This window comes from Clarias gariepinus, chromosome 28 (genome assembly GCF_024256425.1).
Source record: "Clarias gariepinus isolate MV-2021 ecotype Netherlands chromosome 28, CGAR_prim_01v2, whole genome shotgun sequence".
Lineage (NCBI taxonomy): Eukaryota > Metazoa > Chordata > Actinopteri > Siluriformes > Clariidae > Clarias > Clarias gariepinus.
The window spans coordinates 12,732,317-12,758,584 of NC_071127.1; the positions used below are offsets into that span (position 1 = coordinate 12,732,317).

General features: G+C 35.9%; 2 protein-coding genes across 2 annotated transcripts; both read left to right on the plus strand.

The window, feature by feature from the left end:
• Window positions 1-739: 739 nt before the first annotated feature.
• Window positions 740-8,057, plus strand: otud6b (OTU deubiquitinase 6B). Its single transcript, XM_053489850.1, has 7 exons — window positions 740-981; window positions 1,209-1,360; window positions 4,561-4,659; window positions 5,422-5,734; window positions 6,518-6,579; window positions 7,062-7,168; window positions 7,258-8,057. Exons 1-7 carry the CDS (start codon window positions 912-914, stop codon window positions 7,340-7,342), a joined length of 888 nt encoding a protein of 295 aa, XP_053345825.1. The 5' UTR covers window positions 740-911; the 3' UTR covers window positions 7,343-8,057.
• Window positions 8,058-16,029: 7,972 nt separating this feature from the next.
• On the plus strand, window positions 16,030-21,824 carry lrrc69 (leucine rich repeat containing 69). Its single transcript, XM_053489587.1, has 8 exons — window positions 16,030-16,206; window positions 16,280-16,406; window positions 17,799-17,871; window positions 17,951-18,146; window positions 18,228-18,299; window positions 19,505-19,606; window positions 20,246-20,425; window positions 21,711-21,824. The coding sequence occupies exons 1-8, from the start codon at window positions 16,030-16,032 to the stop codon at window positions 21,822-21,824; spliced, it is 1,041 nt and encodes a 346-aa protein (XP_053345562.1).
• The last annotated feature ends 4,444 nt before the right edge of the window (window positions 21,825-26,268 follow it).

Below are 26,268 nucleotides of genomic sequence, written 5' to 3' on the forward strand. Positions count from 1 at the left end.
ATTCTCACCCATCATGTATGCTTTCAATGCCATGTAGAATTCGGGCAGTTCTGAAGGCAAAAGGGGATTAAACACTGATGCGAGCAGGATGTGTGCAGCTGTCTGATCTCAGTCTCGTGTGTTATTGAGCTCAGCCTCCAGATAATATCCTGAATATTGGCTGCAGCATTTATGTTAGCCTCCTGCTCCTATTCAATAATCTTAGCTGTCTTGAGTGTTCACTGGCTTAGGAACTCGTCCACCATGCCAGCTTCAGCTACCACCTTCCTGTAATGGGGCAAGTTTGGCAGCTATGGCATTGCAGGGCTATTTAGTAACGCCAGTTAGCTTAATCTGCATGTTTTTGGACCTTTTGTGGGAGGAAACCAGAGGACCCTGGGGAACACTTTAAGCATGGAGAGAATCGAACCTGGACCCTGGAGATGTGAGGCCACAGTGCCACTAATAAAAAATGAAAAGTCATTTACAAACTGCATTTTGTATTAACTTTATTAGTATGTGTTAAATTACAAATTGATCTCAATCACTGAAGTGTGACAAAAATGCAATGAAATAAAAAAAAAATCAGGAGGCAAAATACTTTTACACGCATTTTAGATGCAAAATAAAATAAAATCAGAAAATGTGTACTTAGATACGTATTTGAAAGAAGAAGGAAACATTTTGGCTTGTGTATTGAGCAGACTGCGGATCTGGAGGAAGGAGGGACTTTTATTTAGAAAAGCATTGAGTCAGTCAGGACGGTTAATAGTTTTCGACTTCACACATCCCTTTTCGCGAGTATGACACAGACCTGGGAAGTTATAGTTATATCACACACGTGAATTGTGCAATGGAGAAGGAATTATGTGTTTAATGTCGAATACAGTGCTGAGGTATTATTATTATTGTTAAGGCGGTTACTCTGTAACATGGAGGAAACGGACACAGCCGAGGAGCTGTTAGCTAAACAACACCGCAAGGAGAAGAAGGAGCTGCAAGGTGCGACTTTATTTATGATTTAATATAATATAAGTCTTTATAATTTGTTTTTGTTTTTTTTTTTGTTGTTTTTTTTTCACTCGAAGAAAATTTATAAAATATTATTTTTATTAAGAAAATAAGGGTTGAACACGTGTTCACTTGATAGTGCGGTAATACAGGCAGCATGGAGCGGTTTGGGATTCAGCCGTTTCATTTCTGATGTGGTGTGTTTCCACCTTCTGTAGCTAAAATCCAGAGTATGAAGAATGCAGTGCCGAAAAACGACAAGAAGAGGAGGAAACAGCTGACTGAGGACATCTGCAGACTGGAGGCTGAGCTCAATAACAAACACGAGACTGAGATCAGACTGCTGCACACATCCTGCTCGCAAACCAAGGTGCTGTACAGACCAATCTCTCTCTCTCTCTCTCTCTCTCTCTCTCACACACACACACACACACACAATCACCTAAAGGATTATTAGGAACACCATACTACTACAGTGTTTGATCCCCTTTCACCTTCAGAACTGCCTTAATTCTACGTGGCATTGATTCAACAAGGTGCTGAAAGCATTCTTTAGAAATGTTGGCCCATATTGATAGAATAGCATCTTGCAGTTGATGGAGATTTGTGAGATGCACATCCAGGGCACGAAGCTCCCGTTCCACCACATCCAAAAGATGCTCTATTGGGTTGAGATCTGGTGACTGTGGGGGCCATTTTAGTACAGTGAACTCATTATGTTTAAGAGACCAATTTGAAATGATTCGAGCTTTGTGACGTGGTGCATTATCCTGCTGGAAGTAGCCATCAGAGGATGGGTACATGGTTTTCATAAAGGGATGGACATGGTCAGAAACAATGCTCAGGTAGCCCACAGCATTTAAACGATGCCCAATTGGCACTAAGGGGCCTAAAGTGTGCCAAGAAAACATTCCCCACACCATTACACCACCACCACCAGCCTGCACAGTGGTAACAAGGCATGATGGATCCATGTTCTCATTCTGTTTATGCCAAATTCTGACTCTACCATTTGAATGTCTCAACAGAAATTGAGACTCATCAGACCAGGCAACATTTTTCCAGTCTTCAACTGTCCAATTTTGGTGAGCTTGTGCAAATTGTAGCCTCTTTTTCCTATTTGTAGTGGAGATGAGTGGTACCCGGTGGGGTCTTCTGCTGTTGTAGCCCATCCACATCAAGGTTGTGCGTGTTGTGGCTTCACAAATGCTTTGCTGCATACCTCGGTTGTACCGAGTAGTTATTTCAGTCAAAGTTGCTCTTCTATCAGCTTGAATCAGTCGGCCCATTCTCCTCTGACCTCTAGCATCAACAAGGCATTTTCGCCCCCACAGGACTGCCGCATACTGGATGTTTTTCCCTTTTCACACTATTCTTTGTTAACCCTAGAAATGGTTGTGCGTGAAAATCCCAGTAACTGAGCAGATTGTGAAATACTCAGACCGGCCCGTCTGGCACCAACAACCATGCCACGCTCAAAATTGCTTAAATCACCTTTCTTTCCCATTTTGACATTCAGTTTGGAGTTCAGGACCACACCCCTAATTGCATTGAAGCAACTGCCATGTGATTGGTTGATTAGATAATTGCATTAATGAGAAATTGAACAGGTGTCCCTAATAATTCTTTAGGTGAGTGTGTGTGTGTGTGTGTATATATATATATATATATATATATATATATATATATAATATATATGTATGTATGTATGTATGTGAGATTTTTTAAAAGAATCACGACAGAGCAGTGTTTGTGTAAAGCAGAAAGAAAGGGTGTGTGTGTGTCTGTGTGTATCTGTGAAGGCGAAAGTAGGAGGGGCACGGTGTCCAATGACGCAAACACACACGGGCACAAAGAGCAGGCTGAGCCTTGAGCAGAGAGAGAAAATGGAACCCAACCTCCTCTAATGAGACTTGCTTTTGCTTTATTCATCACACGCGCTTTACACACACGCATACAGGTGCAAAATAAAATGTGTTTTACGCACTCACACTTGGTCACAGTGTAAACAGTACACGTGTGCACGGATGTTGATTATACCAGTAAAAGAAAAACCCCGTAAGTCATGATCACGTGACGCTTGGCGTCGAAACAAGAAGCGCATGCGTTGTCGTAAACCAAGACTTGTTTGTTTTCCAAGTCAAAATTTATTAAAAATTTTTTGCTCGTCTGGCGGAACACTTGCAAACCTTGTTACTTGCAATCCAAGGTTTTACTGTAGGATCACATAACTTCGCTACTTCGTTTTGTTTTTTTAATAAGAACTAATGCTTTTTATCTCTTTATTTTTTGTAAATATGATTACACAATACATTTTCATCATTTCATGAAAAAGAAACACATTTCCTAAGTACAATTTCATGCCCTTATATGTAGTGTCTGTAACTTTTTCAAATTCAAATCTTTCAATGATCTTAATTTTGACTAATTTGGATTTTATATGAAAAAACATAAACCTGAAAAAGTTTATTATTCTAAAAAAAAAAAAAAGTTAAGATATTGCAACATGAATTTGACATGGTTTGACATGGTTGCTTTTTACGCTTTTACTAAAAAAACATCTACTGAGGTAACCGTGGAATTTTAATGCAATATGTATGTGTATCTGTGAAGGCGAAAGTAGGAGGGGCACGGTGTCCAATGACGCACACACACACAGGCACAAAGAGCAGGCTGAGCCTTGAGCAGAGAGAATGTGGAGTGATTATTGGGCAAACGAGATGAAAAAAAAAATCCATAATGTTGCATTTATTTCTTCATTTTAAGCAAAAAAATATTTACAGGTCATATGAAGCTTCTAGAAGCTTCCACCAATTTTAGTATGAATATTTGAAATATTAATAATTTGCATTTTAAAATATTACAGTTTGAAGCGAAACAGTACAACACTAAATAAATTGTCATCTCCAAAGCAGCTAAAATCTTTAAGTAAGCAAGATTGGTCACTTCCATGTTGCATAAACTTTAGAAGTAGCTTCTTTGACACTCACATTTCCTGTATCATATGTATAACATAAAAATTATACTGTGTTTTGGCCTTTATATCAATTCAAAATTGCAATCTAGTTATTCACAGTCATAGTCTGTGATTAATCATGATTTAAATCATCACACTTTTTTGTTTGGGAGAAATTACTCTCGGAGGAGCCCACTCCTTTGGCTTAGAAGCAACTCCACACATGAATGGGATTAGGATGCTTTACTGTTAGTATGACACAGAATGCCTTCATAACAGCTCTAATCTGAGGCTGGTAACTCTAAATGAACTTCTCCTCTGAAGCAGAAGTAAGTTTTGGTCTTGCTTTCCTGGGATGTTCTGCATGAGAGCCCGTTTCATCATGGTGCTTGATGGACTTGACGATACTGTTTTTGCCAAAACTATTCCAGAACATCAGACCTCCGTGTTTTTAAATAACAAATGATTTTGTTATAAATTAATTACATAATTTAATATGTGTTATTTTATAGTTTTGAACTCTCCAGTGTTGTTCTAGATGGTATAAAATAAATGTGTGTGTGTGTGTGATTCTGCTGTGGAGATAACTGCAACTGTGTCTTCAATGTGTGAAGGTCGAGGAGATTACGGATGCTGTCGAGTGCATAAACGTGTCTGCTGAAGAGCAAGCGGACCTCAAGCAGAACCGAGTATCTAAAGCTCAGAAGAGAAGGGTAAGTTAAACTGTCTGTTTTCTCTGTCTCTCTCTCTTTTTTTCCTCTTATTACATTTACTTTTTAGGCATTTGGCAGACGTCCTTATTCAGAGCGACTTTTTTTATCTCATTATATATCTGAGCAGTTGAAGCTGAGAAAATAAGAATTAATTATGGTTTAAATAGAAAACTGAACATTGATAATGTAGTTTAACATTAGGCAGGGTTACAGTTAGTTTACTGAAGAAGATTATTATCCCATAACGGTGCATCTTGAAGTATTTTATTCCAGTTACAGCACACCAGTTTGCTAATTTTATAATTATAATTTTTTTACTTAAAGGAAGATTATAGTGTGTTTTTTATGCTTGCATTTATTTTTGCATTTAATTATATGGATTGTCCACAAGACAGTTTATATTAATAATAATATATTATATCATATATGCCATTATATCAGTTCTAAACAATTGTTCTTTATCACCAGTTATGGAGAAACCAGAACGTTTTTGAAAATTTACCGACTGCTACAAATTCCTGACACTGGCGGCTCCTTCCTTTTATTGTTCCATTTAATACAAAAAGCATCATTATATCAATAATGTGAAATCGAATAAAAGAAAATTAATTAACAGATTTTTTTCTGTTATAGAAATGTAACGTTATAGAAAATTAATCCACACCTACTGACCATTCAGATTTATGAATTAAACAACGCTGATATCAGTATCTAGATTAGTGCAGGTTTTTGCTCTAAAGTGTTTTGTGGACCATTTTCCAGGATAAGAAAGCAGCTCAGGAGAAAGAGAGAGAGAACCGCATCGCCGAGGCCGAAGTAGAGAATCTGTCAGGATCGCGACATCAGGAAGGACTTAAACTGAGACAGAAACTGTCAGAGAAGCAGCTGCAGATTAAAGAGATCTCATCTGATGGCCACTGCATGTATCGTGCATTAGAGGATCAGCTAACGGGGCGTGGCTGTTCTCTTGGGATCCAGGAGCTCAGGGTTCAAACAGCTCAGTACATGAGGAGCCATGAGGATGATTTCCTTCCCTTCCTTACCAATGCCAACACCGGGGACATGTACACTGCAGGTGAGCAGCACCACTCAAGTGTGTGCATAGAAATGCTACTTCACATTGATCTCACATGATTTTTTTTCATCATTTGTAAATATACTGTATATTGACTGGTAAGTTTATTGATTAAAATTTAATAAAAAGTGCAGTAAAAAGAATAGAAATTAGTTTGTGGGGGGAAAAAGTTAGATCGATGTCGTTATCTGTATGTTTAAAAATTTGAGTTTGTTCTTCTTACCTTTTCATCTGATACCAGACGTGCTGCTGTAGAAACGTCTAGCTAGTGTGAAGCGGTTAGACTGTGATCACCTCAAAGTTGACTTATCATAAAACTTTTCAATGATTCCATTTTTTTATATTAAGAGTTAACCCATCGTTTTATGTGTTATGTTTTTATGCAACACAAAAAATGTAACATGCGAAAGTCTTAGGCACTTTTTTTTTTGTACGAACTTTGTTATACATGTTTATTTTATGACTTTATTTTTAATTCGGTACATTAAAAAAAAAAAAATCTGGTTTCCAAAAATTTGTATTCCAGAAAATATTTTTTTTAATCTTCCAGAAATAAATACCTACGTGCCGGAAAAGCACTTTTAAGACAAAGAACAAAAAGGATCAAATAAAGAAAAAATAAAATTATTTATTTTTATGTAGGAAGGTTTCTTTTTTTTTTTTTTTTTTATTTTTGCTCTACAGCATTATAACAGTATTTTATTAAAAAAAAAAAAAAAAAATCACGACCATATCTAAACTGTGATTTTTTTAACCAAAAAACAAACGTCTTCTTGTACACAGATGAATTTGAGAAGTACTGCAGTGACATTGCAGAAACAGCAGCTTGGGGTGGACAGTTAGAGGTAAGAATTTGAATGAAGTTTGAATTGAAGAAATTTGATTGGGGACTTAAGCTGCTCTAGAATAGTGAAATGTTAGTAAAAAAAAAAAAATAATAATTAATAGAAAATGACTGAATTTGGTATAAAAAATATTTATTTAATAACAAGATGTAAAAATAACCAGTGATAATGACAACTTGCATTACAGAACTAGAAATTAATTAACTAAATATCTCATTAATATACAGTATGTAGTCATTTTGAATTTGTGCTTTATCATTTTGAAATAATGAAACTTTAAACTTAACAGATAAGTAGAATTAACTATGATAAGTCAAATAGAATAAGGAGTTGTTAGAAAAAAAATTATTTCTCCTTTTTTTGACTTAAAGTTGATTTTTAAACTTTAGCGTATTTGTTTATTTTATTTATTTATCAAGTTAATTGAATAAATGAAACTTGTACTTTTTTTAAACGCTTTATCTTTTTTTTCCCCTTCACAGTTAAGAGCCCTCACACACGTGCTGCACTTACCCATAGAGGTCATTCAGGCTGATTCTCCTGTTATTATTATAGGTGAAGAGTATGATAAGCCACCCATCACTCTTGTGTAAGTAAAATCTAAATTACTCCTTTTCTTAGTTTTTTTTTTTTTGTTGTATTTAGTGATTAATGCCTAATGTCCTTTGTGTGTTACAGTTACATGAGGCATGCCTATGGCCTGGGTGAGCACTACAACTCAGTGGAACCACTGAAAGACGCGGCGGGAGAAGAGCAAAACTAAAACATTGTCCTGGAATGTTTTTTTTTTTTTTTTTTTATACATTCACTTTCAGTAACAAGATGGAAATGATTCCCTCAATTTTCAATTCGTAGGATTGAGCATGGATCGAGCTACTGCCATCTTTTTGACTGCTAATTATTAACTTAAAAGTAAAATGTAGTAAATCAATTCCATTGCAGGAAATAAGTTATTCTTAGTGTGTTCATTGTAGTAAGAATGTCATTAGAACATTGCACTTGTTTTTACTGTAAAGTTGTTACTGTAACAAACAGCATATTTGTTGTTGAGGAAATGAATCCCATCTTGTTGCTGAAGGTGCATTAGTCAGTAATTATCATTGTATTTGCATTACTGAGGAATTATGGCACTGTTAAACTTCCAAACAACTTCCAGAAGAACCAAGATGGCTGCTTTAGGTTGTTTGTTAATGACCTTATCACTTTATGCACACACCAGAATATCATGTGTACCAGAATATCATCATAATTAACATGTGCAGTGGCTAGGTCTAAGGATTTTTTTTTTTTTTTTTAATAAATGCTAATTGGTTTCTATTTTGTTTAAAAGCTTTGGATCATGCTGGTTTAAGATATTAACTTGAATATTTAATCATTTTGACTGATTGTTGTAGGGTGTACAATTTTTATTGCCTATTTAAAAAAAAAAAGTGAATTTGATTATTTCAGAATAATGAAATGTACATTTTACAACATAATGAGAATGTTGAAATAGTTATGAATAAAAATGAGGTGAGAGTAATTTGTCAATAAGTTGTTTTTTCAAGATGTATAGTTATTTTGACTATTTCTAATTCGCAATGATTTTATGGAAATAATGTTAAGTCAATTAGAAATAATATCTAAGTCATTTTGACTAAAGTGGCAAATTTGAGACATTGCCAATAGAGTATTTTTTTTTTATAAATAGTCTTATCAAAGGTAATACAAAATGAGATAATCCCAATTATGGCATAAATTTTTGTTTTTTATGAAGAGCGGTTATTCTGAAACTGTTTTTTTTCAACATAATATTATTTGGTGTTGATTTAGTGGTGTTACGACCTCTTTTCCAAATCGCAACAAAATAAGGGAGTCACCACACACCACAGCCAGTTTTTACTTGAATTTCTTCTGATATAAAAGATATTAATGTAAATAGTGAATATAAATAATAAGCAACCTATCGACCGGTGAATGTACAACAATTATGACAACAGTCCAACCAAACCCGGTCTGTGAAGCAGGTGTGTACCGTCAGCCAATCACCTGCAACTCCGACATTACCAGTTATTCACTGGAACCGTCACACACCCTCCTTTGAAAAAGATCCGTTCCAAGACGGATCAAAAACAATAAAAAAAAAAAAACACCACCACCACAATAACCTTAGAAATTATGCAACTATACACATCATTACACAACCTCTGCCCTTAGTACCACCTGATTTTTACAATTCTCTCCAATTTCTGAAGCGTCTCTGAATTCTTCAATCGAGGAAGCAACATACAATCTTCAGGAACAACTATGTCCTCATTACCGACCATATTCTCTCTCCCCCCCGAGAATTGATGAGACTCAAAAAAAGCAGCAGCCACTGGGAAAACTGATTGACCTTCAGAACTTCGAGAATAATACGCTTTAAGCAAATTCACATGGAAACACTGCTTAGACTTTCGCCGACCTGGGGTCGCAACTTGATATTTCTCATCAGACAACTTCCGAAGAACAGTATAGGGCCCAGAAAACTTAGCACAAAACGACGATCCAGAGGACGGTAACAAAATCAACACCTGATCACCTGGTGTAAAGACACGATTCTCAGCATGCTTATCAAAGTGTTTCTTCATCTTCTCTTGTGCCACAGCAAGATTTTTCTGGGCACTCAGTCCAGCCAACAATAAACGTCTACGAAAACCATTCACATAATCTACCAAATTATGCGGAGGATCTCCCTCACCTAATCACTCACGCAAAACAGAAAGAGGTCCACGTACACGATGACCAAAAACTAAGTCATTTGGACTAAACCCCAAACTCTCTTGCTGTACTCCCCTAGCAGCGAGTAACAGCCAGGGTAAAGCCTCCTCCCAGTCACGGTTTAGTTCCACACAGTAAGCACGCAAAAGTGACTTCAAAGTCTGGTGAAAGCGCTCAAGCAATCCCTGACTTTGAGGATGGTAAACGGACGACTGATTATGTTGCACTTCAAGCACCTTCAAAATTTCAGCAAACATTTGTGACGAGAAGTTAGTACCATTGTCACTCTGGATAATTTTAGGTATCCCAAAACTGAGTTAAAGCTTTTACAACCGCTTTCGTAGTGATTTTTCGAATAGCATAGGCTGCTGGATAGCGAGTTGCCTGGCACATTACTGTCAACAAATGTGCACTCCCTGATTTAGATGGAGGCAGAGGTCCCACACAATCAATTATCAGATGTTTAAACGGTTTGCTTGTAACAGCTATAGGATTCAAAGGCACTGGTTTCAATGACTGATTCGGCTTTCCATTTACCCGGCAAAAATGACACGTTCTAATAAAAGCTGAAATATCCTTTTTTAAACGGGGCCAATAAAATTGTCGTAAAATTTGGTCATGGGTCTTCTTTACAAATTGCTGGTCTAGCAATTTGACCATGTGCCTGATGCAATACTACATCTCGGAATTGCCTCGGCACCACTACTTGAATTATACACTCATCCAACAAATCCTTCTTACAGGGAACATACTTCCTTAGAAGCATCTCATCCTGGATGAAACATCCACCAACAGCACTTCTTGCCTCCTGAGGAGAAATAGCAGTATCAAACAACTTCTGCAACCCCGGGTCTTTCTGCTGCGCGTTTACCAACTCCCTGTAAGAAATGGGTAAAAGGTTAGACAAACCAGGCACAACATATTTTGACCTCTCTTTTTTCTCAGATAACCCCTCCCGACTTCTTGCACGCGTCACCACACAAGCTGTAAAAACTTCAGGGAAATTTTTATGCAGAACGTCGGAGTTCTCCGTAACTGGAATATGCACTACCTCAGGAGGTGGAATCACATCTTGCCATACCCTACCTCCAGCCAAATTATTGCCCAAGATAACATCAACCCCATCAACTGGCAAGGATGAACGAACTCCCATGGATACTTCTCCACAGATCAGCTCAGAAGTCAGATGTACCCTATGCAAGGAAACAGAAAGAGTGTTTAATCCAATTCCTCTAATCAGAACATTCCTTCCTTCACTAAAGAAAAAGGCAAAACAGATTCAACAATGAAAGTTTCTGATGAGCCAGTACCTCTCAAGATTTTAACTGATCTTTTATTCTCAGAATTTGGTAAAGACACCCAGCCTCCTGTAATAAACGGTACAAAGTTCCCCATGGTTATCACTTTGGACCCACTCACTTCACCTTCGACCTCAATAGAAATACCCTGATCAAAGGCATAGGAACTTTCCGTAACATTAGTCACTAATACAGATTTAACATCCTTAATTTGTAATCTCCTTTTTCCAGACTTCCATTTTTCTGCTAGAACTGGACACTTATTTTTCCAATGTCCTAGATTAAAACAGTAATTACACACCAAGTCTTTGTCGGTCCTTCCCCAACCAATATTATCGCTTTTGAAAAAATTTGCTTAAATTTCCTTACCCTCATCCTGTTTTCATTAAAACCACCCCTTTTTTGACCTAAACTATCTTCTCTGTACATCTTTTTATGCGTTAATACATAGTCATCTGCCAAAACTGCAGCTTCTATTGCGTCTTTAGTTTTTTTTTCTCGTTTATATATGTAGCAATATGAACATTTATTATTTAAATTGCTCTAAAATAATGAGATCACGCATTTTTCAAAATCTATTTTGACGCAACGCACCAACGATCAAAATAAGAAACCAGATCTCTTACCACCTCAGAGTGTGTTTGACGATCACTCTTTTTCCAGCTTCGAAATCGCTGTCGATAGGCTTCAGGAACCAATTCATAGGCCTTCAGAATAGACATTTTTACCTTGTCATACTCTTTTCTGTCCTCCTTTGTTAGTGCTGCATATGCTTCCTGTGCCTTACCCGTAATCACGGTTTGAAGCATGACAGTTCGGATAGACATCGGCCAATTCCTCTCCTCGGACATAGTCTCAAACAAGGAAAAAAAAAAAAACTATCAGGGTCATGTTCATTAAATTTGGGAAGCAGTCTTAAATTACTGGCCAAATCAAACCCTCCATATAAACCTAAACTTCTCTCCCCAGCATCTGAAACCCTCTCCCTTCCCTTACCAATCTCAACCGCTCCACCTGCAGCTCATGATCTTTTGAGAATTGTTCAGTCTCTAGTTTTTTCTGCTCAAACTCAATCTCACATTGTCTAAGCTTATTTTCGTTTCTGATTCCCCCCCATCTCCAGTTCATAACATCTAGTTTCTTTAATCATATCTTTATCATGAAGCTGCTGCATCTGTAAAAGCTCTTTTCTTTGCTCAAAAGATGAACCAGAGAAAATATCAAATGAACCTTTTACACCCATGTCACGTTTTCCTTCTGGATTGGCCATCATAAGGCCATTTTCACATAGCCAATTTTTTACAACAGAACGTAGTTCCTTTTTCTGTAATTTCTTATCCACTTCACCAATTTTAAAATGATCTATAAGCTCCCATAATTGTTGTTTAACAAAAGAATTTAATACATCCTCTGATGGCTCTTTAATAAATTCTTCTATAGATGCCATTCTTTTTTCATAAAATCTTACCAAATACAAAGCAAGTGTATCTATCTCCTTTTCGAAACAAAAAAAACAGGTGAAACAATAAATGCAAAAGGAGGAAATGCACTTACCTTAAATAAGGACTACCTTTGAACTACCGCGGTGAAGTTGGTTTTATATTGGACATTCGCCACACATTCAAGATTCTCTCATCTGTTTATAAAGAAATAAATACCCAAAAACGACAATTCGCATATTTTCTTACTTTCTTAGTAGACAAAGAAGCTATTACAAATAAATGTATTATATCTTCTCCTGTTACAGCCTGCTGGACCTAAATCTTTCAGAAACGCAGCTTACCGCCGCTTTATAGCGATGGAGTCACTGAGGGACCGTCTAAAAAGTGCATGACCAAGACCCAACCGTATAAAGGAATACACAAAATTACACAGAAATACCTCACAGGACATCAAACATTACACTGTTAGGCTATAGTATGGATTATTTGTTTTATTTATTTATTTGTTTGTTTAATTGATTAATAATTATTTTAAGGTACATTATGAAACAAATGATTATACAGACAATTCCTGTGCCAAAAAAGAGATTACGAACCGCCACGCCTACTTCGATCAAAGGATGCAGGCTGCTTGTCAGTACCGCGTATTATGAAAAATACCGCTGGGGGCAGAGCTTTTTCTTACAAAGCCCCAAAATTATGTAATAGTCTTCCAAATAGTATTCGGGACTCAGACTCAGTCTCAGTGTTTAAGTCCAGGCTAAAAACCTATTTATTTAATCAAGCATTTTTATAAATAGATTTGCCATAGGTAAAGGAGCAGATCTGGGAGACTCATGGACGTAGAGTATTATGGTGAACTGGTATGTTTAGATGCTGTCTTCCTCACCCTCATTGATCACTCAGGTTTGTTGACGGTGAGGTGATTGTTTGCTTTACATCTCAGGAAGCCCTCATGTTTGTGTTTCCTTCTGGCTCTTCCATTTAGTTATGCTGTCATAGTTAGTCCTGCCGGAGTCTCTGCTTGCACTCTACAGTTAATATACATTCACATTATAAATTGTGTGACTGTGACCATACCTAACTGCCATCTCTCCTCTTCTTCTCTCCCCCTCCCTTTCACTCTTTCTCTCTCTCTGTCGAGCTACACATGTCGTTCCTGAGCTGCCGGAAAAAATTATATACATTATAAAAAATTAATAAAAAAATTATCAAACTGAATATTGCAAAGTGAATGGTTGTAGTTATTAGCAATGATAGAGTGGATTATAGTACAGTTGATTTTACATGTGAAATTTCTATAGCAAAAAAGTTATTGAATTTTTTATTTAATTGTCATTTTTTGCAACTCATATTAGACTGTACCAAAGTGCATTCATTTTGATACATAACTTTCCAATTATTATTATTATTATAATAAAACACACCTGACTCTTATTTAACAAAATCTCTTTTTTGGCACAGGAATTGTCTGTATAAGGGTCATTGACGGATAAGACTTTTTTTTTTTTTTTTTAAAAGCCTTAAAAAAAAAAATCATCTGGGGCAACCGTAATTTATCTCAGAATTCACATTTTTATGCATCATTAAGACTAGTTGAACTCATATCAGTAAGTAGATAAACTGATGAAGAAAGATAAACTTTAGTGCCCTTTTCATTTCATTAAGTTTATTCTATAATATCAGAGTCTCCTTTATTATCCAGTTAAAATAAATGTTTATCCCTATAAAAGGAATGGAAAATGGTTGAATTTAGAAAAAAAAATAAAATATACAAATAATTATACTTAAACAATTAACTCTATGTATATAAAAATGGACAGAATCAACATAATTTAGACAACATTCGTTGTATATCATGATAGAAATATATGCGCAAATGCTTTATAGTTTTGTCAATGGATGTAAAACATGTTTAAAATTATGCCAACTAGGAAAAGAGATATATTTAAGTTGATTTAAAGTGTTTTTAAACCAGTTGTCCTAACTAAAGTCAAGGCCAGACGGTCGCCCCATATGGTGTTTTGTCACTTCTTAAAAAGTTTTTGTCAAAACTTAAAAATTTGGAGAAGTTAGAGTAGTTTAGTAGGTAAAGAAGGTATAACAAGTAGATGAGAAATTTTTATGTATTTTTTAGTTTTTTCTGCAGAATAAAATTAACCCGGACAGAAAAAGGGGGCGTCACGTCATTGACCCATAATCATTTGTTTCATAATGTACCTTAAAAAAATCATCAATTAAACAAACAAATTAATAAATATACAAATAATCCATACTATAGCCTAACAGTGTAATACGTTTGATGTCCTGTGAGGTATTTCTGTGTAATTTTGTGTATTCCTTTGTACGGTTGGGTCTTGGTCATGCACTTTTTAGACGGTCTCTTAGTGACTCCATCGCTATAAAGCGGCGGTAAGCAGCGTTTCTGGAAGATTTAGGTCAAACAGGCTGTAACAGGAGAAGATATATAAAAATACATTTATTTGTAATAGCTTCTCTGTCTACTAAGAAAGTAAGAAAATATGCGAATTGTTTTGGGGTATTTATTTCTTTATAAACAGATGAGATAATCTTGAATGTGTGGCGAATGTCCAATATAAAAACCAACTTCACCGCGGTCTTTGACCGCATAAGAAAATCTAAACACGCCATCTCTAAAAACGTGCGTCTCTCAAAACAGCGTGCGTACCAAACTCTCATTCTTTACATACATTTACCTACATTATACCAAATTGTAATCAAACAACTTTCATCCTGTTCTAATGCAATTTGACTTTAAAACGAGCCTCCATTTGTCACGACCTCTTTTCCAAATCGCAACAAAATATGGGAGTCACCACACACACCACAGCCAGTTTTTACATGAATTTATTCTGATATAAAATATATCAATGTAAATAGTGAATATAAATAATAAGCAACCAATCGACCGGTGAATGTACAACAACTATGACAACAGTTCAACCAAACCCGGTCTGTGAAGCTGGCCCAACGACGGCGGTGAACTCCCGAATTCCTCACATCCCGTCGGTTCTTCGATAGCCTCAAATAATCCAAAGCAACCAAACGACCGAAACTCAGCTCATGCTTCCTCCTTCACCATCTCTGTCCCAGTCTTGCTAAAGTGCTCTGATTGGATTCAGGTGTATACCCGCTCCCGTCGGCCAATCATCTGCAACTCCGACATCACCAGTTATTCACTGGAACCGTCACAGTGGTTATCACTGTGGCCTCGCACCTTCCAAGTTCGAGTCTCATCTCGGGGTCTGTGTGCATGAAGTTGGCATGTTCTCCCTGTGCTTGGCGGGTTCCCTTTAGATACGTTGGTTTCCTCCCACAGTCAAAACACATGCAGATTAGATTAATTGCCATTCCCAAATTGCCCGTTTTGTGTGTGTGTGTGTGTGGCACCCCCCGCCTCGTGCCTAAAGTCTCCTTGGTTAGGCTTCAGGCCTCCTGCAACTATGGTATAATAAGCGTGAAATTATATATATATATATATATATATATATATATATATATAAACTCATGATTTTGATATAACTGGTAAATTTCTGACTTTTTTTTTTTTTTTTTTTGGTTGCATAAATGTTGTTATTTCAGTAAATATGTCTTATTGTTAGGGATGTTGCATATAAAGAACAAATAATGAAATAATGATAAACACAAATTCACAAAAATTTATGTCAATACATTTTATATTTTAAGCTGATATTCTGACTTAATATTTCAAGTTATTTATTTTATTATAAACTGTAAATAAATGAGATTAAATCTTTTAGTTCAAGGCGTTTGCCACTAGGGGGCAGTGTTGTCAATTATTTCTAGCATACTACCGTACTATCTATTGTGTTTGGAATAGAGCGGGTGCAGGTTTATACCTGTACTTATTAGTGTGTGAGTGCGCGACCCTTGTTTCTCTGGCAACCGTAAATAAATCTCTGCCCTGCTGAAGTGTGTGTTTAGGGAAAATGGCTAATGATTGGCTAATTCGAGCACGTAAAGCTAACACTAAGACTCTGAATTTAAGTTCGAGGAACATTACTGAGCTTCCTAAAGGCTTTGAAGAGTTGACTCAGGTTATAGGAATCAGTTTAAACAACAACCGTCTGAGGACTCTGTCTCTCGGCCTGCAGTGTATGCAGCAGGTGAGGGAGAGGGAATTGTCAAACAGTTCATGGTGTATTTCGTGTTTTTAAATTTGTGTGTTTGTTGATTTAGTTGACGGAACTTAACCTGGGCAATAATGCTTTTGAGGAGATGCCACCCGTCCTGGAGCATCTTCACTCCCTGAAAAAGTTGTATTTGTACAGGAATCAGATTTCCATCCTGCATCCAGAGGTCCCGAGTGAGTTACAGCCAAACTACAAATATTTCTATAATCAATAAACCAATTACTGTCACTTCAAATAAAGAAATAAAGAAATCTAAAACAGTAATAAACCTAACACAGCTTACATTCAGTGCCCTCCTGTATTTTTCATAAGTGTGAAATAAGTATTGCATAATGCTTGCATAAGTATTGGCACCCTCCTTGAGACTTCCCTTATTTTGTAATAAAACAGGTCCACTATTCTTCCCCACCTTTTAATAAAAAAAAAAAATCTAAACAAAACATCATAAAGAGCAAAAAGCTATATAATTATGGAAAAAATTTAAGTCTTGTCTCATCCATTATTATCAAACTGTAAGGTCGAGTTCAGGGTTTCAGAGTCTCAGGGCAGACTGTAGGGGCGGTCTGGACAGGCTCTTTAGATGTGGTTCTGGAATATTTTATGAGGATCGTCATTGTGCTTTTGGAGTAATTTTGGTTCAAGTTGGAAGGTTTTGTGTAAAATAGCTCTCCCTGTAGTCCAGAAGGCCTTAGAAATAGCCTTGTAACTCTTTCCAGACTGATACATGTCAATTACTTTGTTTCTTATCTGTTTTTAATTTTTTTTAGATTGTGTTGCTTTTTTAGCATGCTTCACTTGTGATTTCTTGATTTAACAGGTTGGGCAGTAATCAAGTGAAATTTAACTCAGTTTTCCAAAAATCACATTCAGCAATCACTGAATGAATCACTTTTTCACATAAGGCCAGGAAGGTTTGGACAAAAATTTAATTCAATTTAATTCAATTTAATTGTATTTATATAGTGCTTTTAACAATGGTCATTGCAGCTTTACAAAAATAAAAAGAAAATTTATGGAAGTGTATATGTGTGAGAAAAATGTGTCTAGATAATAATGAGACAACCCTGGTGAGCAAGCCAAGGGTGAAAGTGACAGTGGCAGGGAAAAACTTCCTGAGATGGCAATATGGAAGGAACCAGACTCCACTGGGAACCCATCCTCATTTGGGTGATAACGGATAGAAATTATATAACATCATGTGCGTTATGCAGCTGAAAGTTCAATATAACAAAAGTTATTTAAATTAACATGAAATCCAGTTCAGCACGTGGATAAGTCAGCAGGACAAAAACTGTTTTATATCTGTTTTGTATCTTTTTGTCACATTAAAAATTTGTTTGATGTTCTGAATTATTTAACTTTAATAAATAATTTGGCAAATTAGTGTTCATTCCTTTATATTTAAATTTTTGGGGGTGCCAATATTTCTGGAAGGCGGAGTATTGGCACCCAGTACATAATAAGGTAAATAGAAAAGTGCACTATTATGTTTTATGACTTAATTAATTAATGTACTGTTTATTTAAATCAAATCTTGTTTTTAATTAATTTATTTATTTTCCCAGAGAGCCTTTCAAACCTTATTGTTCTCAACTTGAACCACAACAAAATCAGAATGATTCCTCCAGCTATAAAGAGGTTGGTCTAGTTACTGAGTGTGATATTGACTTCAGATGATTCTCGACTGGACGTCACTTTTGATTGTTTTTATTTACAGCCTTTCAAATTTGGAAAACTTCAGCATTGCGGACAATCAGCTCGAAGAGATTCCCGCTGAATTGGGACTGCTCAGTAAGTTGACAGAGTTGAATTTAGCCAGGAACAAGTTGAGTGAAATTCCCCAGGAGCTGTATAAGTTAACCCATCTGAGAAACCTGAGCTTGGCCAGGAACAGTCTCAGACAGCTACCTGAGGTGTGTTTGACTGTTTATTAGACCTGTACATTTTACCCATTCGTCCTGGAATGAATCAGAACATTTCCCGTTTTTCCAAAGGGAATTCTTGGATGGAAGCATCTGAAGATGTTGGATGTTGCTGGTAACCTCCTGTCTATGTTTCCAGCCAATGTAAGTCACTAACATATTTTGTTAAAATATTTAATTGTAATTAAAAAGGAAATGTGAACAACAATGTTTATGCATCAATCAGCCATAACATTAAACCATTAACAATAAAATGTTGGGTTTTGGGTTCCCGTTTTGCCACCAGCTGCCCTGTGGCTCTCCAGGGTCCCTAATGGTGTGCCGTGTTTTCTGGCACAAAGTGGGTCCTTTGTGTGCTTTGGGTTGTGGGCTGGGGCCTCTGTGGATCGGTGTGTTTGTTTGGTGTATCCTATGGACGACAGCCTTGAGCTGTTTGCTTGCTGGGCCCTGTGCACCAGGGGCTGTGGTGCATTAACAGCATTTGGCTAACGCATCCAGAGTGCACTGGTTCTGGTGCCTTTCTATCGTGAACTTGTGCTGCATTGGCTTTTTTGAGAAATCGGGCCAGACAGGCTGGCTTTTGGTCCCTGCGGGCATGGGTAAGCCTTGGGTGCCCATGATCCTTTGTTATGACTGATTACGGAACAGCTAATACATTTCTAATAAAATTCTGAGTTGACGCCCTATATAAATCTAATGTGAGTTTTTTATTATTATTTTTTAATGCCATGGCACTGTTGAATTTACTGTATAACAGTAGTTTGGACAAAGTTTATATTAAACTGTAAGCAGTAATCTTCCTGTAATGCAGAAGCTTCAGGACAGTAGAGCACTTTGCACAAACAATTTTTTTTTTTTTTGCTGTTTTTAAAATTGACTTAAAGAAGAGATTTAGACTGTTTGTAGCTGGTTTAATATAAGAGATTGCATTGCAACATTACAACCCTGAATGTAATTTAAGGCAAATTAAAATACTGCATTTTTTTAAACCAATTTCTGTCATATAAAAAAAAAGTTGGGAAAAAGGAAATTAATTATTACATAAATTATAAATGAACTACTTTAAGGTAATGTGTCTACTTTAGGATTTGTGCCATAACAAATTAATGTGTGTATGTATGTATGTACAGTATGTATGTATGTATGGATGGATGGATGACAATCAGCTTGAAGAGTTGGGACTGCAGTAATGAATGAATGTATGTATGTATGTATGTATGTATGTATGTATGTATGGATGGATGGATGGATGGATGGATGGATGGATGGATAGATAGATAGATAGATAGATAGATAGGACAATCACATAATGACATACTTAATTTTATTTGACATTTTGTATCCTTCAGTTTCACTTACTTGAACTGGAGGAATTGTACTTTGAAGGCAACAATCTTGTTCAGTTTGAACTGGTCACATCCAATCAAGAGGATGAAGTTCTCTCTTTAAAGGTAAGGTACAACTTATGGATCTTAAAAAAAACAAACAAAAAACAAAAAAAACAAAAACGTGAATAACACTTTTATTATATTTGAAAATGATTTTTTTTTTCTCCCTTAAAGGAGTTTAGGACAAGCATAGACAAAGTTAAATGAATGCAAATGAGAATCTTATTAAAAATCTTTAAATGAAAGAGCTCTAAGACACCTAAGTATTGATAAAATATTATATTGCATACAGAATATTTAATTAGTTGGACTATGTTAATAATTCCCTGCAAGATGATTGTGTACCCAATTAATTACATGTTACTAATCACAGAAAGTAAGTGAAATTCATGACATTTCAAAAATACATGACTGAAAATATTTATACTGTCATATAACATCTGAATGTATTATTATTTTAAATGAATGCTGTTCTGCCTCTTTTGGGTCCAAGCATGAACAGAAAAGAACATCACAGGCAAATCATTCATATATTCCAGAATATATAGATTCCATCATTGAAACCAGAATATAGTTAGTATAAAACAGCCGTAGAACTATGACGTATGTGCTGTATATTCTGGTTAATGCCATAAGGAGATAAGAGACAGGTGACTGTAAATAAAGCAGGAATGTACTTTGACAGCATTGTTTTCTGCACAGGAACATGTGGCCAGATTCATCCTGAAAGAGCATTTAAATAAGTCGTCTATGGTGTCCAGGACATCGCTACTCCTTCCAGATATAGAGACAACACTGTCCGGGTTTGGAAGGTGCGCCGTGTGCTTTGAGCCCTTTCTGACCACCTGGGTGGAGTGTGTGCAGTTTATCAACCTGAGAAAGGTGCACGTCCTGCATTCTTCAGAGTCAAAATCAGAAATGGTAGTTCATAATAGTGGGCAGAATAAAGAAGCTATTTGGAATCGGTGTAGTGAATCGGTTCTACCCAACAAGAAAGAAGTTATTTAATGTATTTCACTAAATAACTCTACAGATACATTAAAAATTTCAGAAGTATGAGAAAGAATGTTCTATTTTAGCTTAAGATCACACTATCATCACATTTTACCACGACATGTCACGACAAAGTTCAATGACATTTTTATGGTGAAATGTGATTTCGGGTTACATGTGATTGTAAAATGTGATTTCGGTGACATGTCCTGGTGAAATGTGATTTCGGTGACATGTCCTGGTGAAATGTGATTTCGGTGACATGTCACAGTGAAATGTGATTTCAGTCACGTGTAGAGGTAAAATGTGATTTTAGTGAAATGTGGTTTCAGTGACGTGTGATAGTGAAATGTGTTATTAGTGACATGTGGTGGTGAAATGTGATGTCAATGACATGTCATGGTAAAATGTGATGATAGTGTAATGTCATGGTAAAATGTGATGGTAGTGTGATTTCAATGACATATGGTGGTGAAATTTGTTTTCAGTGACATCTGCTGAAATGTGATTTCAGTGGCATGTTGTGGTTAAATGTGATTTCAATGACATGTTGCGGTGAAATGTGATTTCGGTGACATGTCGCAGTGAAATGTGATTTCAGTGACATGTCGCACTGAATGTGTCACCGAATGTATGACATGTCATTGTGAAAGTTGATTTCGGTGACATGTCACGGTGAAATGTGGTTTTAGTCACATGTAGAGGTGAAATGTGATTTCAGTGAAATGTGATTTCAGTGAAATGTGATTTCTGTGACACGTCACAGTGAAATGTGATTAAGTGACATGTCGTGGTTGTTAGTGCTAGATTGGCTGGTTTGAGCGATTCAGATACTGGTGATCTGCCATGATTTGCAGATTATAGTTTAGATTATAGTTTATAGTTTATAACAGAGTTGGTGCACAAAAACAAAGCTGGTGCATGACTGGTCAGACTGGAAATGTACAGTAGCTAAAACTACCGCTCTTTCCAGCCATGGTGAGCAGAAAATGCATCTGGAGAATACAGAACACATCAGAACTTGACTTGGATGGGCTACAGAGCAGAAAATAATTGCACATGTATAAACCTTTAGCACTTGCACAATAGTGTATTATTTTGGTAGAGCATACTACCAAAATGTTTCATGTCTCTGAACTTTCTGTAACTTACTGCAATCCTTGATTTTTCCTAGGACATGGGGATAAAAAACTCTATAAAGAATATCCCAGTCCGAGCGCTGCTGTGCTCCTACTCCTGCTTCAACAAAAGAGGCCACTCTTTTTACAGGGTTAAAGTAAGGCTGTAAGAGTTGCACATTCACACCACTGATTATAATTTGCGTAATATTATGCACATCTCATTTAAACCTGTCTTTAAATAGTACTTTTTTCAGGTGAAATGTTGTCACTCTTCATATAATTAGCCACCAGGTGGCAGTGTATGATCACACAATAGATATAAAAGAACTTGAAGTATTTTGTTTAGGGAGTTCAGGAGTTTATTTTGTTCATGAGTTAATTTTGTTTCTACTCAGATTTATTAATGTACAAAATGACCAATATGGACCGAAAATCCAGATAAAGAGTCCACATGGAGCTTTCTAATAGTAGTTGTGCTTTAAGACTATTTATTTAAAAGGTTTAAATGTATGTATGAAATTTATGCTACCCTTAATCACATTCTTTAATAGCTTATTGAGCAAAATGACTATTGTTAAAAGTGCCATACAAATAAAATTGAATTGGAAAAAGAGACATACAGGGCAGGGGTAGCTTAGAGCACCAGGAGAAGGGCGTCTGCCAATATGTAATTAAGATAAAGATTTAGAAAAACCTACCATATAAGAATTTTTATTTTTTTGCTATATGGCGTGTGTTTAAGTATTTCCACCATGTCAGTAACTTCAAAACAACTGTTACAGTAGAAATTATAGTAGGGGTTGTATTATTGATTGAGAGCAATTACTGTAGGTTGTTGAATCCATTCTGCATCATTTGCTTGAATTAAAAGGAACATCACTATTCACACTTAAATACAATGCATTTAATGAAAATATAATATATAATATATCTATAACAATAAATATAATAGACATAGATTCATGCATTTCACGGCATTATAACTGTGAAATCTCATCAGATTTTATTTTAAAACTAAGTTTCATGGATTACCAGTCCAGCAGAACTGCAGATTTATTACCGGACCTGTTTAAAGAAGATCTTCATTTGCTAGCACGTCCATTTTAGTATCCTGACTTCAATTCTTCATATCTACCCTTAGTTCATCTGTTCAACCCGAGAGAATTTAATTTCTCTGAGTTAATTTCCCATGCAGGCCCTCTGAGCTCCGAGCACAATCCACAGAGTCGGGTCTGATGAATAATGCAGCAGGTTTAATTGCAAGAGCCAGAAACTAATGATTTTGGACTGGTTAACAGCAGGGGAACCATACATCTTCGCAAACTGAATGAAAAATCAGTTTTTAAAAAAGGGAATAGGGGAAAAACGCTAATTGATGAATAATTAAAGCTTCAGCTACAGGGCGTAATTGTGACATTTTGTTTCAATCAGTTTTGAAGTACAGGGAAAAGTGCACTAAAGAAAGTAATGACAACTGCGAGAATGTCCGGTGCGAAAGTACGATTGAGTCACTTAATTATACAGACTTCTGTCAAACTCTCCTACTACTCCAGAATAGAAATTTGTATCAGGCTGTCACTGATAACTTTTTTTCTTTGTTATTTTGCTGGATTAACATGTAACTCTTATATTCTCTTTGGGTGATATTTTTTTTGTCAGTAGAACAATATAACATTTTATTTCCCTTTTTTTTTGTTGCTTATATTTTTATAGGCTTTATTTCCTTTTTCTTTTTCTGAAAATGTAAAATAAATGGCAGAATTTAAAGCCACCATGTATAACCACCATATTCACTATTAATTATTACTTAACCAACTATGCATCATATACTGTATATGTTTATGGAATATATACGACTGTGAGACTGTGACTCCACAGTCTCTTTTGGAAATGGAAAAAAATGCACAATAATTTCAGCAAACATTGATGCATAGCTACGTTTTATGTCAGAAATTGAACAAAGATAAAAAAAATAAAAATATTATTGTGGCACTGTGCAGAAATTTGGGCACCCTAAGAGTTCTAGAGTCTCAGATTCTTTTTACAAGGTTTCCGACCTTAATCAGCTAGTTAGATCTGATGCATTGCAATTAGTAAAAGCCAGTTTCAAAGCTTTCTTTAAACAAAGACTTAAAGACTCTTTTCAATTAAGAAATCACTCAAATATTTATCAAAGGGTGTCTAAACTTTTGCATAAGACTGTGTGTGTGTGTATATTTATATATATATATATATATATATATATATATATATATATATTTCATTTTATAATATTTTATAATTAATGTGAACCACTTTGAAGCGCTTGTTGTTAAAGTGCTCTAGAAATAAAGTTGAGTTGAGTATGGTGAACTGCACGTATTAATACTGTGCAGTTATAATTTAAGTGATGGAGTGATACCATTTTTATAAATCATTTGGCTCTATAGCTTTTGACCTTTTGATTTATAATACAGTGCCTCAATCACACAGGCAAGTCAAGTCAAGTGGCTTGAGTTTATGTAAGGAACTTATGTAAGGAAAATTACCCATGCCAGGGTGGTGTGATGTGGCTCAACATGAAGCAGAGTTACCTATTACCATCTAAAGTGCATTAATTTCCTGAAACACTACAGCCCAAAGTCTGGAATGTGTAATTTGTTATATTAGAAACAATATTAGAAAAAAAATGTTCCAGTCTGAACTGTTGTTGTTATTAATTTAATCAGCACCCTGAGAATGGATATAGAGCAGTGGATAGTGTTTCAGCGTTATAGGCCTGGGGTCATGGGTTCGATCCTGAGCTTGGGTCTGTGTGGGATTCCGCATGCTCTTCACTTGCATTTTATATAGATTCTTTGGGCTTTAACCTGCCATTATCCTGAACTTGTGTGTTGATGATGTGTGTGTGTCATTCAAGGTTGTTTTTCCTTGTTGTGCCGGGTGTTCCGGATCAACTGCATCCCTGACCAAGATAAAAGAAAGGATGGATGGATGGATGGATGGATGAATAGATTCTTTTTTATTCTGTCTTCTTTTTCTCCTCATATGCTATATATTGTATGAAATATGCATTATTCCAAGGAGCAGATGTTGGACCCTGCAGCAGAAAACCTGCCTCAGGCCTTGTCTAGTGTGTGTGTGTGTGTGTGTGTGCCTCCTCTGCAAAAGAACACTTTGTTAATTCCGAGCTCAGCCCCTCACCTCGCTGTTTTGCTAGCCTCATTTCACACAAACATACACAATCACACACTTGTTTTCATGCATCAGTGTTTCAGGGATATTACAAAAACACCAGCTGCTAGTGATGATCCCTCCATCTGAGAGCATTTGCACTGAATAAAGAATAGATGCTTTGATTGACATTAATGGCAGGGAAGAATAGCTGTCAGAGCAGAGGCTTTAGCGCCGTAGGAGAAAGTACGGTGAGCGCGGTTTGAACACGTACGCCATATGTTTATTAGGAGGTCTGTGCTGATATGATTACCGAACAGGATTATAGCCCATGGTGCCGTATCTGTACTTTCTCATGGGGAAAACATGATATGATGAAGTAGCCGCGCACGCGTTTTAATTTGCCGAGCTCAATATGGGCAGTATGATGACGGCAATTCGGCTCAGGATGATCTATTGGAGTGCTTGTTCATTACACCTCTTGTCTGTTAGACTATTTAAGCTCCTATCACATGCTCGAGGCCTTCGGCAACTACAGTCGGGGGAAAAGAAAAAGAAGGAGGTTTTAAATCCATAATTCACATGCTTGGAATGATAGAGTGGGGGAATGGCTGCTAATGGCAGTCATTAGTGAGAGCTCAGGGACATTCGGGAAAGTTGTATGTGCATCACAGAAATGCAACGCGCATTCGATTAGCTGTAAGATGAAAAGCGTAAGGGAAGGGGATCAATGAATTTTCTGTTAATTGGGCTAATAATCAACTCACACAATGTAAAAGAATGTGCAATCGGAACAGCCTATGGGTATTTTTCAGGCTATATATATATATATATATATATATATATATATATATATATATATATATTTTTTTTTTTTTTAACAATAATAAAAATCTGATTTATTATTTAAGCAATGTTAAAAAAACTATAATCTAAAAATAATTATTGCTTCAAGCTTTATCAAAAAGTCTTAAAAATGCATTTTCCTGTTTAAGGGATTAAAGGGTTTTCTGTATATGGCGTATTTTTTATGATTTGATTGCATATTTAATTTTAAAAAATTTTACGCATATTCTGGTTTTATAAAATGGCTATAACTAATTTATTAAAAGTATAGTTTTATTACAATTTTGGGTTGTACACCATGACACTTGAGATATTTTTGGCATCATGCATACCAGATGTTTAATTAACTTGCCTGATCATAAGTTCTTTAAATAATTGTTTATAGGATTTTTACAGCATTTGGTCAATATAAAAAGCTTCTTACAAAATTATCACATTTTAATTACTTCTTTTAATTAAAGTTTAATTCAATTCAAATGAATTGTATTCATATAGCAGTTTTCACAAAGCAGTTTAACAAAATCAAATAAAGAATATAAAAAGAAGTAGAATAGTGTAAGATATACTATGTACTATGAATGTAAGGTATATGTGTATAAATTATAATGATCA

Coding starts and splice junctions, on each gene's coding strand:
- otud6b (XM_053489850.1), top strand. CDS start 912: ATGGAGGAAACGGACACAGCCGAGGAGCTGTTAGCTAAACAACACCGC. Junction 5,735..6,517: donor CGGGGACATGTACACTGCAG/GTGAGCAGCACC, acceptor TCTTGTACACAG/ATGAATTTGAGAAGTACTGC. Junction 6,580..7,061: donor CTTGGGGTGGACAGTTAGAG/GTAAGAATTTGA, acceptor TCCCCTTCACAG/TTAAGAGCCCTCACACACGT.
- lrrc69 (XM_053489587.1), top strand. CDS start 16,030: ATGGCTAATGATTGGCTAATTCGAGCACGTAAAGCTAACACTAAGACT. Junction 19,607..20,245: donor ATGAAGTTCTCTCTTTAAAG/GTAAGGTACAAC, acceptor TTTTCTGCACAG/GAACATGTGGCCAGATTCAT. Junction 20,426..21,710: donor AGTTTATCAACCTGAGAAAG/GTGCACGTCCTG, acceptor GATTTTTCCTAG/GACATGGGGATAAAAAACTC.